This window comes from Bombus affinis, chromosome 3 (genome assembly GCF_024516045.1).
Source record: "Bombus affinis isolate iyBomAffi1 chromosome 3, iyBomAffi1.2, whole genome shotgun sequence".
NCBI lineage: Eukaryota > Metazoa > Arthropoda > Insecta > Hymenoptera > Apidae > Bombus > Bombus affinis.
Window position 1 is genome coordinate 10,833,457 of NC_066346.1, and position 17,275 is coordinate 10,850,731.

At 37.6% G+C, this 17,275-nt stretch overlaps 1 protein-coding gene and 1 long non-coding RNA gene across 3 annotated transcripts in view; one reads left to right on the forward strand and one right to left on the reverse strand.

Annotated features, from left to right (window-relative positions):
• Positions 1 to 12,505, reverse strand: part of LOC126914665 (zinc finger protein 1) — a 35,151-nt gene extending 22,646 nt beyond the window's left edge. Inside the window, exon 1 of the mRNA XM_050718893.1 lies at positions 12,362 to 12,505. Within this exon, the coding sequence (XP_050574850.1) occupies positions 12,362 to 12,395 (34 nt within the window). The 5' untranslated portion in view covers positions 12,396 to 12,505. The remainder of the gene's footprint in view (positions 1 to 12,361) is intronic.
• On the forward strand, positions 11,262 to 16,781 carry LOC126914838 (uncharacterized). 2 transcript variants are annotated; one of them, XR_007709851.1, is made up of 3 exons: positions 11,262 to 11,783; positions 11,907 to 15,596; positions 15,901 to 16,781. It is a non-coding gene; the product is annotated as an uncharacterized LOC126914838 (long non-coding RNA). The 2 variants fall into 2 exon arrangements; XR_007709850.1 differs by having other exon boundaries at positions 11,263 to 11,866; positions 11,958 to 15,596.
• The last annotated feature ends 494 nt before the right edge of the window (positions 16,782 to 17,275 follow it).

Here is a 17,275-nt window from a genome sequence, read left to right on the forward strand (position 1 = left end):
GTCTTCAAGGAATCTCACCTTTGGTATCGCGGTATTATGATTCACTGATAATTAGCGTAAATATCCTGGAATACAGCGTTATTTTACTGAAAGAAGGTTTTAACGCTTCTGTATGAGAAACCTGAGATTCGAATTAATTTGGGGCTTAAAGATAATTTGGGTATTTAAAGATGATGTGATTAGTAGAAAATTTCGAGGAATTTCGTCTTCACTATCCTGCTACGTATGTACTGCGATTCGTTGATAAATGTATATCTTTTTAGACTCCTTTTTACAAAAAGGGACTTCTTTACAGTGAATTTTGTATTATTTAATTTTAATTTTAATTCGTACAATATCGGTTCTAAATTTTTAGAAGCAAAGGATCTCGAGCGTCTTATATTCTTTCTACAAGTAATAACAAGAGACTTTCTAGACTCAAACACGTGATATTTGTCATCTAGCGATAAAAATACATTTTCGCGCGTGAAGAAAGGAAGGTCAGGTTTCTGTATAGAAACGCTTCTGTTGAATTAGTGTCTTCGTAAAAATTAACATCCAATCTTAGCATACATTAGGTTGTCCGTAAAGTGTCTTTCGTTTTATGAGGAAATAATAGACGCATAACGTCTTTTGTTTTATATTATTTTATCGAATTACGTACGATCTATTTTGTTCTGTTGAGATAAATACCGCGACATTTCACAGACTTAGTTTCACGTTTGTATAAAGGTGCACTGTTGTAAAAGAACACGTTTGCGAAAGAAAGACGCTTTTCGGACAACATAATATATACATACGTACATTCATAAAGATCAATTAGGATCAGAAAACCAAACAATTCTAAATAAAAAAAAAACGACAACTTAATCTAATCAGAAGAATTCCACATCCACGATACAGACACCAAATGATTCAATAAATGCTTCACAAAGCAAACGAAACTCGGCTAACAATACGAGAAAAGAAGATAATCGAATAAAAAAAAAGATACAAAAAATCCGCTAACGCGGGATATTTAATCAAAGCGAAAGACGCTCCAAATGATGAAGACAAAAGGGTTGCAGAAATAGGAGCCATGATGGGCGTATTCAGCGTACAACCACAAAACGAAGGAGGAACGAAGAGAGAAAAAAGGGCCCCGATGAACTTTAGGTTTGGGCAACACCTTGGTCGAGGGAGAAGGATGAGAACGCGCTTACGTCACTCGAGCAACGTGGATCACACACAGGCCATAAAGGCGCGTTCGCACGGCGCCGAAGATGCGGCGCGGCGCGTCTATCCCGCTGACGCCGCCACCGCGTGCGAAGTAAACGATTTGTCGGAGAGGTCATTGAGCCTGATAGGGCGCGGCCGCCATCTTCCACAACGTTCAAACCACTTCCCGACGACTTTCGTGGCGACGCTCGCACCGCGTGCTCGACCAGAAACGATCCCTGTACGAGCTGCTCTTCGACGAAGATTGCTCTATTAACGCATCGTCGGTCAGCGTGTTCCAACGATACAACTGTGCACGTGATGCCGATGATTCCCTTCATTTTGGGTTCATTCCCATATGGACATCGCGCCATCTTGTCGGCGTTCACTTTGATTCTTTTATTCGAAACACTCGCAGGCCAAAGCGGTTGACTCCACTTGATTGAAATTTCTTGAATTTGAAAAGCGCCGGAGCACTTTGATCGATGCATATCTTACGTAATCTCATCAATTTTCTCCGTAATAGCTGTTTCTTTTCTGCAGATAAACGTTGATCAGAGTGTTTTAGGATTGATATTTTAAAAAATTTAGAAAAGTGGCAGGTACGCGACTCCTTTGAGAATTCGACAAACGACAAAGTGCGTTGGCTCGCGACAATGTACTTTGAATATTTATCGTACAGTAGAAACGTAGGATGTTCGTATTGTATTGTTATATAAATTTATATTCATTTATACGTCTTATTAGTATACATAGCGAGACACGATATGTCGTGATTGTATCGATGAAATTTGAAAGCAATTTGAAAATCTATGTATAATAAGTTCCCTGTAAATATATTTTGCACAAAATTAGACCTAAAGGTAGAATTAGTGCCAAAGATGGTCTCTGAAAGTAGAACGAGTCTCGTCCTAGGTAATGAACAATTTGGTTCTTGACATATTTTGCTGACTCCTATGAAATGCATTATCGCAATAAATATCTTGTAACTCCTATATACATTTCCACATTCGTTTCCGATTCCATCGGTATAATCGTGATGGACGTCTCATCGATGTTTTAAAAGGTCAACGCCAATGTCTCAAAATGTCTCATATAACTCGCAATAATATATTGGCAAAATCGAATCTGTTACACCTTTTATCTCGCAGCTTGATTTTCTTGCTAAATTTGCATAAAGATATCGTCAATCTGATCGTCGATCAAAAAACTACGTTGCTTCTACAAACGTGAAAGATCGATCGTGAAGCGAAAAAACGTTGGAATCAACGAAGCATAAAATACACCGTTTTGCTGCAGTGTATCAAATGGCAATTTGCAAACGATGCTGGAAAAGAGACGATCTGAAAGACGTGTATCATCGATCTAAGTATTTATTTCCACGAACGGGAAGGATGAATCGTGCTCCGAAAAAAACGAGGAAACAGAGAGACATTTTACAATGACGTATTAAGTAGTAATTTCCAAACGACGCAAATGGGAACAACTTCGATGGCGGTAAATCTTCGGCAACGTTCGTGATTGAACACAAATGGCACCGTTATTCCACGGTATTATGTGTACGCACCAGCCAATCAATGGGACGCGCGCACCAATTGGCCGCGGGCTAAATGTCGTCCAATCGGTCGTATCAACTTCGTCGATTAATTCGAGAGAAACGCTTGAAAATCGCGTAATGGTCAACGAAGAAAAGTACATATACCAAACGCACAGGATAATTCGCCGCTTCGAGATTTATACTAAAAGTATTTGACGTTTTCGCTAACAGGACGTGGCTCTATTCCTAAAAATTTCGAATATTTCCTCTATCATCGAGACATTCTCTCTTTGATATCGATGATTTTGTTGTTATCTCTCAATCATTTTTTTACGATAAATTTTATTGTTCTTTGGATGTGCAATTGTTTAGCCACGACGAGACACGTGGATGGTGTTGGAACGAAAATTTTCTTACAAAAATCTCTGATATTCTCGACACTTTCAACGGTGTTTATCATTGACGCGGTGTTAAACGTGCAACTTATCAGCTACCATACACCATTTACGATTTCGTACTTCTTGAGTTAGATACGTCGTAGTCGGGCTGCCGAAAATACTATGTTACTTTAAGAATTGAACGTTAACACCACAGACAGCCTAAAGAGCGGTAAAATATGTTTTGAAATTTGGAGTGAGGGCAAACAGTACAATAATCACGGAAAACAAAGTCACAGAATGTTTAAGAAAAATGAAAAATATAGTCTATTAGACGTGTACACAAAGTAAAATTATCGATCTCCTTTTTTAAACCACCCCTCGATTTTCCAACGATATGTACCTAAAAATAATCGACCGATAGGATAATAGCATTGGAGGAGGAGCGACTTGCTTGGAGTGTGGATAACAAATAGCCACAATTTAACGGGAACACTGGCCAAATCGACGAATGGCGTGGCAAATGGTTCAGGTGGAGTCGATAAAAATTCGCTATGGCCCCATTATTGGCCAACGATTACTCATCCAAGATATCGAATACCATCTGTAGAAGTCAATTCTCGATGAACCAATGCTCGTGGATCGTCCACGTGATCTTTGCGTCGTCGTTCACGCGGCCTCGATATATCGATCGTTCAATAAGATTATCGTCCGGAATAACGCAACTACAGCGGAACCTCGAATCTCAAGGGAACAGTTTAAATCTTCGAGTTACGGTGGTTTTCACTTATCGAAGCTTTCAAGTAAAGTAGACTTAACGAACGAAAATTCAACCTACACGTGCAAAGCATACAGATTTTGGCTTTCGGATGGTATCTACGGGAGGGACAAGCGTTAGACAAAAGACGATATGTTTATACATGGTTTCCGGAAGAAAGAAAGGCAGACAGAGGATGGTACATGGTAACTTCGACTTACGGAAGTCGAGGAGCTTCTCTGAATTCGAGTTACAGAGGTATAATGAACGCGCGTGCGAACGCGCAGAGAATAATTCAAGTTGGACGAAGTTTATATGTTCACAGAGATTTTTACAGCGGCGAACAAAAGCCAACGAACAAAATTCTAGTCTTATAGAGGTTTTCGAATTTCGAGTTCTACCGTAATAACAAGAGAAGGGAGAAACCATTTGAAATCGTGCAATTCGGGTCATGGATGATTCAGTGGACGAGTCTCTTTATCAAGAAACAATGGGCTATTGGCTGCAATTACGAGACGACGCGATGCCACGATTATCCACATGGAAATATTTTCACCGAACGAGATTTAAACCGCGATAATAATGTTTGATGCTGCGTTATTCCGTTACGCAGATTGATGTGCGTGCCTCGTTGCTTTTTCAGCCACTCATTTTGGCTACTGTTTTTCGCTCTCGTAAATCACGTTTACGGAGATCCTTCGGACTTTTGATAGTTAACGTTTAAACATCATTTTCACGAAAAGGCGAGTCAAGTTGTTTTTATCATTCTGTCGATACAGATAATCTACTTACTGTTGTTTGAATACAAATTTTTACGCGTGTATTTTTCATATTTTGTAAATCATATAGAGGAAATGTTTAGATAGTAAAGATTTAAGCATCATTTTCACGAATAGGCGAGTTAAGTTGATATTATCAGAGCTTATTGTCTTTAGTTGTGTATTGACAAGTGTTTTTAATTTCTATGAATCACATGGAAAAGGAAAGTGAATCAGACAACTCTTGTCGCTCCTTATAAGACAGACACTCGAGTTCCTCTTAATCACAAAACAAATTTGCAAATTTAAAGAACGAAATGATTTCCCTATTTGCAGAATTATCATTCTCTATCGTGTTCGCTAAATTCTTTAAAACGTTGGAGCAAGTTGAAAGGGACGAGATACTGGAATGTGGGTGAAACGATAGTGTTACTTCCCTATCGAAAAGAGAAAACAATAATTACGTCACATTGTATTATCGTTTTACGTTGTAATAGCGTGAATGAATTTGACGCCACCCGGTTGCTCGTGATCAGCTTCTTCCACGAAATCAAACGTGTACAGTAACCTCTCGTTCCATTCGAGATTACGGACAAATTTGCACTCTACATTAAGTATTAGCGCAATCCATCTTAATTAATCTACATTTATTAATCTATATCCTAATTAACCTTTATTTTAAGTAATTTATATTGTCTTTTAATTTTAGATTTAACATTTAACGAAGCATAAGAATAACAATTCTTTTCTTTTGTTTCGGGATAATTTTTTTGTTTCAGTAAATTTCGACGAATAAGGTTTTTAAAGTTCTTCTTAATTCCCTCTTTTATTAACATGTTGCAACTTGGACAGTACTGTAATAATTCAAAGGAAAGTAAGAAAACTAAATGAAGGTTAATCTAAAGCGCACGATACATGGAACGCGCCAAGGTATAAACTACAATGAAACAACCGAGTAAATACAGCTACAGGGCCGGACCTTGTGCCATCGAATAGAGTTAATTACTCTTTTGTCGTGTGCCGTGTTTGAGAACTTCGCAAATACAGGCAACCATGCGTGCGTCTAAACGTGCTACGCTTAAAGATATTTGTATATAGTTCTACTTTGGCGCAATTAATTCAAAATTAGAACCTTACGAGCTTAACCAAACCAGATGACTGGTTTGGCATGAGATGACTGTCTGGTAATATTGGAGAACCTCCTATATTTTATTACCGTATGATTTATTCCAGATTTTAATTCCAGGAACAACTCATTTTTATTCATCTTTTTTTCGTTTTCTAACGCAAATATAGCATAGTCTTTGCAGTTGTTAATGTGCTTGTAACAATTTATATACTGAATTTTTATATGCTTAATATAAAATTATATTATAATAAACTGTTGTGTAATTCAATATCTTTTTTTTTTATTCTGACTGCTCATTAAATTTAGATATCCTATAAATGCTTTGTTCCTGTTATATTAATCTTCAACGCTTTTAGTGTTGCAATATCCCCTTATTTACTAGCTCGATGAAATATGCCATTAAACAATACGGCAAGGCCTCAATCTCACCAATACATGTACTAAGTCATAATGCGATCAATTTCTTCTCTTCCGCAAAACAATTTAATCACGTGGAGATAGAAATTATTAGTATGATGAAAACAGAAAACAAGAAAAATTGTATACCATGTGAACAGAATATTAGAATATAGATACTATTATATTAAATATATATAGTTATTGTCATATTTTATATTTATTTCTTTTCTTTCAATTATCAACGAGTTTACAGCAACTTTCTCAGGACAAGTATATCTACTCTTGTTTCAGAGAAAAAGTCGTTGATTAAAAAAAAGATTAAAAAGTATTAGCCAATGAACAAATTCTGTGGAATTTATATACCACTACAGACTCGTTCCCTAAGGCATTATTAGCGTTTCAAACGGGAAAATCTTATTTAATTTTTATTTATCTATTTATCTATTTCTGCTCTCTTTTGTTTCTTTCCCTTTTTCTTTCATTTTCTTTCTTCTTGCGATCTTCAGTCTCAGTAAACATAATGTAATCACTAATATTATTCGCCTATAAATCCTCTTCTAATCTTGTTTGCTGTATCGAAAGGATTCTCACGAATTAATTAAATGATTAAGAAATTAAATTCCGCGGAACGGGTCCGTGTTGACGTATTTGAGAAAGAAAAAGGGAGATCTGTACAACAAGCTCGGTCTAAAATTTTCTATTGTACGCGGCGGAAACCGGACATTTTCGCAATCACGTCGGCGGTTCGCGTGTGCAAGTCGATTATTCGTCCGCGTTTCGCTGAAAAACGGAGAAACAGACGGAGTACCGCGATAACCGGCCGCAGCGGGAGATAAACGGAAGCAGAGAGAAAGAAGAGGCCGAGAGGAACAAGCGGGCGGATGACTTAGTGAACTGCATACGACGCGTGCTGTCTCCGATACAGTAACGTCATTCATCGTGGAATATGGGGAACGAACGAGTGGTTTATCTGTCCACAAGAACAATGTACACTTCGTACGCGTTTACAAAAGAACAAAAGAATTTTCTGCTCGAAAAAACAGACTGCAGAAATTCGGCGTGACATAGATTTGGCATTTGTTTCGAGGATTTGATTCACACCTATGCAGATGACGATTTAGAGGCAACTAAATGTCGCGTACCAAAAGCGTGACATTGTTTTCTTAGGAAACTATAAATATCAAAGTATCATCTTTTTTTAGAAGATTCAAAGTTAACATTTTTACACGTGGTTAGTAATAGTTCGGAAATAATTAGATTTGTAAATAATGACACTTTAAAGTCAGTGTTCAATTACAAAGAATCATAAAGAACGCTTTTCAAAAAATAAAAACTATTAATAACATATCTACAACTTATTTCATTATATTCTACATTCATTTGATATATTCATTGTATTCCACACGTAGGAATAAACCATTCGATTTAATTTAATATTCTCGATAGTAATAGGAATTACACTTTCTATCGATCTTAAAAAGAATTAATAATAAATAACATTAAATTATAATTAATTAACGTTTCATAGTTTCATGTTCTATTATTTTATTATTCGACGAAACGCATTCTTATAATATACGTTACATAAAATAGTTCATTCAATATTTGCCCTAACAATAAAATTAATCAATGCTAATAATCAATAACACCACAAATTTCACACTGTGCCAATCTGAAGAAAAATAAACATTAAATTATAGCTACTTAATGTTTCATATTATTACACGTATATTGCCTATCCAGTAAAATATGTCTTGTAACCTCCATTATATGTTAACCTATAAAATCGCACATTAACCTAGCCAATATTCCAAAGGCAACAGTAGTAATACAAATTATACACTTCAACAAACTGAAGAAAAACAAAGAGAACCCCTTTTGTCGATTAACAAACAAAATTGACGACAAGAATACGGAAAATAGTCTAGGACCAGTTGTTCATTCGCGTAGGGTAAATATTTACTCGGAAGCAAATCGGTGAAGAGCACGAGCGCGTTGCGGCCTCGATCCATCGAGGGCGGTGGAATCGATTGAATGGCCGTCGCTGAAACGACGAATCCTTCCCACCGACACGGTCCACTCTTCGTCACAAATAGAGTTTCTCAGGGAATCGGTTTCAAATCGGTAAATATTTTTCTACGTTCATTAAGAATTAGATCGTTCGATGATTACCATGTGTCAATTATTAACCTTTACCCTTTGACAGTGTTATAATAAAATAACGAAGAATTCAGAATGAAGAATTTAAAAATAAGACTGCATTCCTGAGGTCAGATAGAAAAAAATATGTACTTTCAACTTTTTAGGAAATAAATATTATTAAATTGTATTACGTATAATGATATTTAATCCTTCGTAAATAATTGATTGTATAATATATAACAAAGCATTTCACAATAAGTATCGTAGAATTTTTTAGATTCTTTGAGATTTTCTTCTCATGAGCTACACTACCGAAGGGTTAACGTGAAGAAATGATACACATACATATACAAGCATGATCTTTTGGGCTTCTAAATATCAAGTTACGTTTCTGATGTACGGAACCGGTCTGACTATCGATATCATTTGTAAACTCGTGTAAATTAGTCCATCACAGAAGAGAATTCTTTTGTATCTTTCGAGTGACTGGCAAGATGCCACAGGATCTAAGAGCGAAATATTTTTTATCGAGTTAGTACTCAAGTTGAGAGTATCTCGTTTAAATTGTGGCGAAGTCTCGTTTCGATTGTGGATGACTAAACGTTCGGATTCTACATCTAAGGAATAATTTTCGTTTGAAATAGGAATAAAAAACTTGTTTCAACTAATTTAATATTTTTATTTCAAAAGTATTTTAACCATTTTCCTAGGTGTATAATATATATAACTTTCTATATATTAAGTACTATATTTGTACTCTTGTAGGTTATTAATTAAACAATGTATTTGTTTTCAGTAAAACCAGTTTGATATTTTAGAACATTGTGTCTTCTTTGCAAGACCATCCGAAATTCCAGGTATGTACCTACTATTAATAGGAAAAGAGAAAAATTGGCTATGCCAATTGATCGAATTCTTGTTTGCCTTGTCGAGTACGAGAGCATTCTACTATAAGTTCAAGAACAGCATTTGAAAGACTCGTTTGTTTCACATGTTATTTCATTCTGCGTCAATGGCCACATACAATGTTTAAATATCTTATTTGAACTTCCTTGTTATAGAAATATATATTTTGGTCTACATTTGTGCATACATTATTCTACTGTTTAAAGAAAACATGTATTTCGTACTGCAAATATAATTATTTAAACGTTCAAATTTAACAACTGATAGTCAAATGAAATTTTAATTCAACTAAATCTGTGACCCTTTTTATTACAGAAATAACAGTTCAGAGGTCTTTCAAATATTCTTTAAAAATAGTCTGTACTTAGTGTGTGATATAACAACTAACTTTTCAAGCCCAACTTTATCGCAAACGAAATCTCCAACGCAATTTCGTCATTCCTATCTTCCATATTATTTTGAGCCATAAAATCTCGCTGACTTCAATTGTACCACGAATTTAACATCTAACGGAGAATGTGCTGCTCCTTTTTGTGTTAATTATTTTGGCCACAGTGGTCGTGTTACTGCGTGCAGGAATTTCGTAATGCTACCTATGAAGTTACACCAGTAGCCAAGAACAAAGACGCAGTCCTACGTGAAAACGCGAGAATGATACTCGAAACGAAACAGCCGTCGCACACCGACTGCCACATCTGAATTCATTTCGCACATCCGCGCCACGAAAGTAGTACGTGTCGGGTCTAAAGTTCAGCCGAACGTACAAGCTCCTACCGGCCGTGAATCACGAAAAACCGTCGGGGCTCATCGTTAGGTGACGCGACGCCCGTATGCTCGTGTGCGATAAAAATTGTCCAACGAATCAAGCAAGGCGAACGAAGTTGCGAAACCTATAGATCACGAGTAAGTAAAAAATACTTTTTCGCTGGACGAAAGCGCCCGCCGATATACGTTAACACGTTGTCTGCCACGGTGGTTTTCGATGATTATTTACATGTTTTAAAAATTTGCTAAATTTGTTAGAAATTTGCCCAGTTTTTTTATTAAATTTTTACTACATTTTGTTAGAATAATTAAAACAAGACAAATTTCAGGGACTAAGAAATTGTTGACTTTAAATCGATAAAAAAAAAATAATGCGAATGATTTAGATAACATTATTAGAGAAAAAAATGCGTAGGTACAATATAATACTTTGCAAAAATTACATATTACCGTTCAGCATATTTCAATCTATTGCGGCTCCCTGGACAAAATACATAAAATTCGCGTGCCAGTCAATGTGTTAAGGTTAAGATGCACGCGTGTCCGAGATTCGGCGTCCAACGGTTTCCTTTGATGACGCGTTCCTCGAATTATTTACAACAATCTCTCGGAAGTTATCCATTAAACAATAGGCTCAACGCGGAATTTTTATTGAGAAATAAATTGTGTGATTTATCGGTGTTGACCTTTTAAGGAGTATTACTTTTCTCGTCAGCTAAAATCACGTGTGTGGGTAATGTAAAAATATATTCTAGTTGATAGAGCGTTATTCTTTTTAGTTATTGTGAATTAATTTGAAGCATAGAAAACAGAATTCGATAATGTAAATTGATAAACAGAAATTACGAATGAAATGTTGCGTTAACGCAACGTTGGACCTTAATGACTTAATATGAAAATATATACCTGGTTTCTTGAATATTATGCTTTTCGACTACTATAAATTAATTTAACTCCATTATTATCCTCGGGCTATATTCCATAATTAATTAGTTAATTTATTAGATGAAAATTCTATTCCAATGAACATTTTTTCAATGTAGTTAGTTTTTAAACACTTGATTCCAATATTCATTATATGCACATATTTAGATCGTACTACTTTTTATGTATTACACACTTTTCATGGATGAAGAATACCAAATTTTGGGTAGAAAATATCTGAAGAGAAACGAGTTCGAGCTCGAAAAAAAAAAAAAATAAAAAGGACAGCAAGATTAATAAAATAAGTCAAATGTAGATGATGAAAATTATAGCACTCGCTATCCTTATTGGTAAGGTTGTACAAAAAAACACATTATTATGTTCTATTTAATAATCTTTATACTAGAATTTTGTCTTTTTCACAAAAATTTATATCACTATATTTTGTCTTTTTCTTTTAAGACGCACGTGTGTCGTAACGTTATCGAGTGACAAATTTCGTAAGGTCTAAATATAGGATATAATTACGTTATATGATAAAAATCTAAATTTACCACGTTAGAGAATACATCGAATTTTTTCAATTTATGTGAAGATTCCTATTACGATTTACTGATATACGCCATCGTATCCATCGGTCCACAAAAAATAGGTGATATTTTCATGAATATAGCGCGCATGCGTAGAATGCACGCGTATGTTAAACACAATGCGTATTCGTCTATGTCCGCACGCGCGCGGATAGTCGTATTTATGAAGCACACGCAGAAATCACATGTGTGTAAATATTTTTCGAACTTTGTGAATCCTTAAACGAAAAACTCTATCATTGAGAGAAAATCAATAAAACACAATCTCTGAAACATAAACGTCAACAACATCGCGAAGTGCACGTAACGTTACATTTCCAAATGTAATCATACGGTCAAAGTACATTTAACCATCACTCACCATAGAAATGTAGAAAACGATATTATGAGTATAAAACTATCTTTTGTATGCATAAAATTTTAACTTATATTAACATCTTTTGCAGATCTATGTATTTTACACAGTAATAACATGGTACATATTCAAATCATGACAGGTTAAGTGCCATGCTTACAAGTGACCGCCATTGCCAAAATGAATTGAAGTATTCGAGTGAAAGAAACAGTCATATTCGTAACATTTGTAATACTTTTAATGTTATAATACCAATATAAAGTATTAAATGCATCATAAAACATTTAAACAATCTTATTCTTTTATACAATTACATCCAATGCTATGTACAGTAACAATATACACAAAACGTAACAAAGTGTAATATAACAATGTAATATAAAATTTTAGTCAACATGTTAGTAACTAACAATGTTCAGAATTTATTTAAATGTTAATGATACAGTAATGACATATACGCAATTGTTATGAATACGAGCCGCGAAGAACGACAGGCGTTCGAACGACACGCACACGTATGTAAATTATAAAAAAATATGAGCTTACCTTTGAACGTATTGCGGACGAGAGTCATGCTCATATTCGCGTGAGCGCGAGCCAGTGCTCCCCGAGGTACGTCTTGCGTTTCTTCGACAATTCCGCCAGGTTGAATGCTTCGGTAGCAGCAGCGCGTCTTGCGATCCCGCTCAAGAGTTCGTCCAGCGTGATCTGTGACGTTTCAAGGTACAGCGGCGACACATGGTTGTACCCTTCCTCCCCGTTTCTCCGTTGAGTCGTTCGATAAATAACGTACTGCCAGTACAAAGCAACGATAATCGGCTGTTCTAGTGTCGAGGAGCATAGAGATACGAAACAGAGGCTTCAACGTCCGTTCGTGCAAGAGTTTAATCGGACGACGGAGAAAACTGGACAGCGTACGTTCGTCACGACTACTCCAAGTGTTATTGTTATTTCACATCCACCAACGTTCTAGTGCACGGCTGTTCAGTATCATTTCTTATTCTATCTTTCGTTTGCTTTTAGGTTACGTATGATGGTAACAAGGCTGCTTCGTACGTATATGAAGGATCGAGCGAGTATCACGTTTGCGTCTTGATCATAGATGATTGATTTTCGAGTCTGGATATCCACGAGGTGGTGAACAGCTCAGACAGTAGGACCAGAACCAACGACCAGCACTTACCGCGGCCGCGATCATTAAAAAGCAGCCGTGTCACTCGCGCGCACAACGAGTTCAACGAAACACGGGAATGTTGATCACGTTTCTTCTCTTCGATGTGAAATAGACGAACGAAGTCAAGTGTTTAGATGTGCAAGGGAGACAGAGAAGGAGCAATAGAATGATAACAGGGACAGAGAGGTGAGAGGTGGTGAAAAGAGAGCGGCTCGAGAGACGAGAGAAAGAGAGAGGTTATGTGCAGACGACGACAGGAGAAATTCCAGCGGGCGGCAGCGCTGAGGTCCACGGATAGTTCGTCCGTTCCTTCGTTCCCCTCGTCCGATAAGTGATGATTCCACGACGATGATTCGAGAGGACCGATTGGGTGGGACGCGTTTTAGCCTCGTTGGATCTTCGACGTCCGTTTCATCGTGTATATGCCACAGACCAATGATTACGAGTGTATCTTAAGAACTTGGAGGATTTCTTCGGACGAGGAACAACGAACGGGGTAATTAAATTTCGTTTATTATTTTATGTCCCAAGGTATAGCCTGCTTTATCGCATGTATATTCATTCGATCTCATGCTTTGCGTCTTAAAGACGGCGTTTGATTCGCATCCACGCAAAGAATCTTCTTTCGATGATATCGTTTCGTGTCTGGACCGCTTCTTGCTCGCTGTTTGAAGGATCGCTCGATGTCTCGAACGAATCCGTGAGTATATTGAGGAACGAATTTAAGATATGGGTGTGATGCACTGTTACGACTTCCTAATTAATCACACTATATATCACTCTCTCTTTGACGAACTAGGATAAATGAAAAGAACGTCGAAAAACGGATAGGAAGACAGCGCGCACCGGTTATATCCCTGGAAACGATTCGTGCGGAAAGCGATACGCTGTTCTTCTTCTGCCACCTCCTCCTCCACCGCCTTCTCCTTTTCTACCGATTCTTTTCATTCGCGTACGCATACGTTTTCCCACGCACCGAGGCAAAAAACCACACACTTACGGAGACTGACTGGAGGGAAAGAATAGCGGGAAAAAGATGGAGAGAAGAAAGGAACGAGGGAAGAGCGCGACGGTGATCGGGAGTTGATGCTAGGGCATCGCAGAGAGCGGGCAAGGCAGAAATGTCGGTGTTACTACCAGCTTGGAGTAGCAAGCACCGGTAAAACACGGTCCTAACTAACACACATGGAGACAGATTGGGGACTGCTGCTTCGGAGTTTACTATAGGATGGGACGGATGGTGATGGCGGCCGTAGCAGAGCAGCCACCGCCCCCATGCTTCTTCTCTCTCTCTTCGTCTCCCTTGTCTTGTTCGACCGCCGCCCCCACCACCGTTTCTCGCTGCTATTTCCCTCCACTCTCTACTTCTCCCCGTAACCGTTCCAACCGTTCTCCTATTCTCCCCTCTATGCGTTATGATGGACACGCTGGAACTCCCCTCTTCAACATCCAACTTACCCCCTTTCTCTCCCACTTCTCTTGCACGCTTCTCTCTACATTTCCTCCTCTTCCTCTTACTCTTCACATACAGGTCTCTGCTATAGCTTTCCCTGGGCTACGAGATGTTATCCTCGAGCGATTCGTGCGTACTATACATATATTCGTCTACCCGTGTCGTCGCCACATCCCCTACCTGCGTCGCATCTCGACGTGTGCGTTGGCCGCAATCAAGGTCAGGAGCGTAACCGGTAAGCTATGGCACCCCGCTCTATCGATTCTATATACCACGGTTTCATCACGATGACGACGTCGACGACGATACAAAGGGGGTAGCCAGAGGGAACTTATACTTATGTAGTCGAGCAATGTTGTTTTCACTAATATAGCGGTTTATGGATCGCAGTGGTGTTTCGTTATCGTGGCGCATTCGTTCACCGGAAACCTGGTATCTTTTGGCTCATTGGCTCACAGATGTGATTACCTCGTTATTTATCTGCTGAAAGGAAGGATGCGTGTTGCGCCGATATTGTATTTACTTTTATATAGCTTCCTCTTCACGTGTTTTATGCGCATCCTCCAAGATACTTCGCTGAAATACCAGTCGAATGGGGGTGTGTAAATCTACGAGAATGTTGCTATCAAGTATATTCACGTCCAATAAATTCCCGTAGCAATTTCGTAAACGAAAACAGCTTTCGTGTAAGACGAAGGTGATGAAACGAAAAGACGTTAGAAAAATGAATTAGTTTCTTCTTGAATTTTTTGAAGTCGTTTGTCAAGTCAATTTGTCAATTGAAAAATTCAATATCGTTTCGTGATGTTTATACATATCACGAGATATTTTGCAATCACAACTCGAATACCTCGGACTCTCCCGGAGGGGAAACGAGATAACATTCGGTAGCGCGTGCGGTTATCTTCGTCGATTCCCTTGACTTTTCACCGCCGTGAGGTATGTAAATACGTTTTAAAGTAGACAAGAAGCTCTTATTCGCGATGCAATCTACGTAACAACGTCGCATCGGTATCAACGAAATTTTCCATTCTCTCCTCTTCCTAGCAAGAATAGTTCAACAATAAACAATTCTATCATCACGAAAATATATACAGTGGCTAAGAAAAGTATTTGTATATATACCCTTATTTCATGACGTATCTTTTTATCAGGTACGTATTAAATTTTCACACTCATATGAGAATATTCATTACTAGATAGATGATGCAAAATTTAATATACTTGGATCTAATTAATTATTACGCAGATGCAGTGATGCAAATCGCAAATTTTTTATAGTCACTGTACATCTAATTCAATACATATCGTCTAATAAACGAATCGCGAATAATATCACCTTCAGTTCATATACTAACAACGTTAAAAACATATTAAGTTGATTAGTAGCCAATAATAATCGATTTGAAATGGCGATCGGTAAGACTTATATCCAGCAGTTTCTAACTTCGTTTCCAGACCACGGTTTCCTTCGAATAAACGTCAGATAAACGTGTGCGCACCGCAAGAAAGAGAGAACGCAGGAAAGCGAAGTTAACCCGCAGGCTTGGTCGAGCTACAAGGTAGCTTATCGTCGGCAACTACGATATTGATGGCTAATGTGTACGTACAGCCGCGACGAAAGCAGAGACGGCAAGCAGTGGCGGCAGTGTCCGATACTATTATTAGTGTGCAGCTGCCTGCGAATTACTGAATGAAAGGGAAGGACCGCTTCGAAACAATATCCGAAAGAGACGGGAGGCACGCTGCATCGTTTAAAGCGACAGCCATCCGACGATTATTTAGAGTCAGATTTACGCGTGTACATCTATGTATGCGTGCGCCATCGAACGAAAGCGTCGCGCGTAGTCGTCATGAATCGATTGATTTGTAAATTAATGTATATTCCTTCGTACTTGGATTCAATCAAACCTTGAATATTACATGAATCGATCAACATGAAAATTTAATACTGAACTTATTATCCAATGGAGCAAGGTAAGAATGACCGCAATATATTATTTTGAAAGTCATCTATCACACGTTCGAGTATACGTATCAGGTTACGAGAGAAGTATGGACAATTATTTAGCGTCACGTTGATTGCTTGCTTTGAATATCAGCGAAAGACTGGACTGAATTTTCTCTGATGAGTATAAACGTTGATTCACATACGAGTAGGGAATTGTTCATGAAACTAATTTGTGAGATAGTCATACGTTTATTTCAGTCCTGAGCCACATAGAAGAACAAACACATTGTACATATGTACTTACGTGTCATTACGTACTTCACATTTGAGACGATTGGAAATGTATCAGGAAAATCTTCTGAATAAACAGTTCCTTTTTTGATTTTTATATATACATTCTCTTACACATTTTTGTATTACGAAAATTTACTGCAATATTTGAAATTTACCTCTTTCCTGAGGTATCTTTAATAAAATGATAACTTTTTAAAATGAAAGCGGTGTGATAAACTTTATATAAAAATTTATGATGTTAGGCTTAAAAAAGATGAAGATACAGCATATGATAGAAGAATACAAATGAAAAGGGATCATGGTACACAATTTTCTTGTGTTCAAGTGTTAAACGAGAAGCGTCGGACTGCGATCGTTTAAAGCCGGACTTATATACCAGCGAAAGCATAGCCGGACCATCTCCATTCAACGAGTACTGGCAATTAGAGCCAATAGTTGCCGACCCCTTCTCCCAAAGGTCTTGTCTCGAGGTGTTGAATTTCTTGGTATCTCACCAGTTGAACCATCATCGTTCTACCAGCATTTTAACAGAACGTTCCAAATCGTAAAAGTCTCTTTTGATTACCTATATGACCCCCGACATTCCAA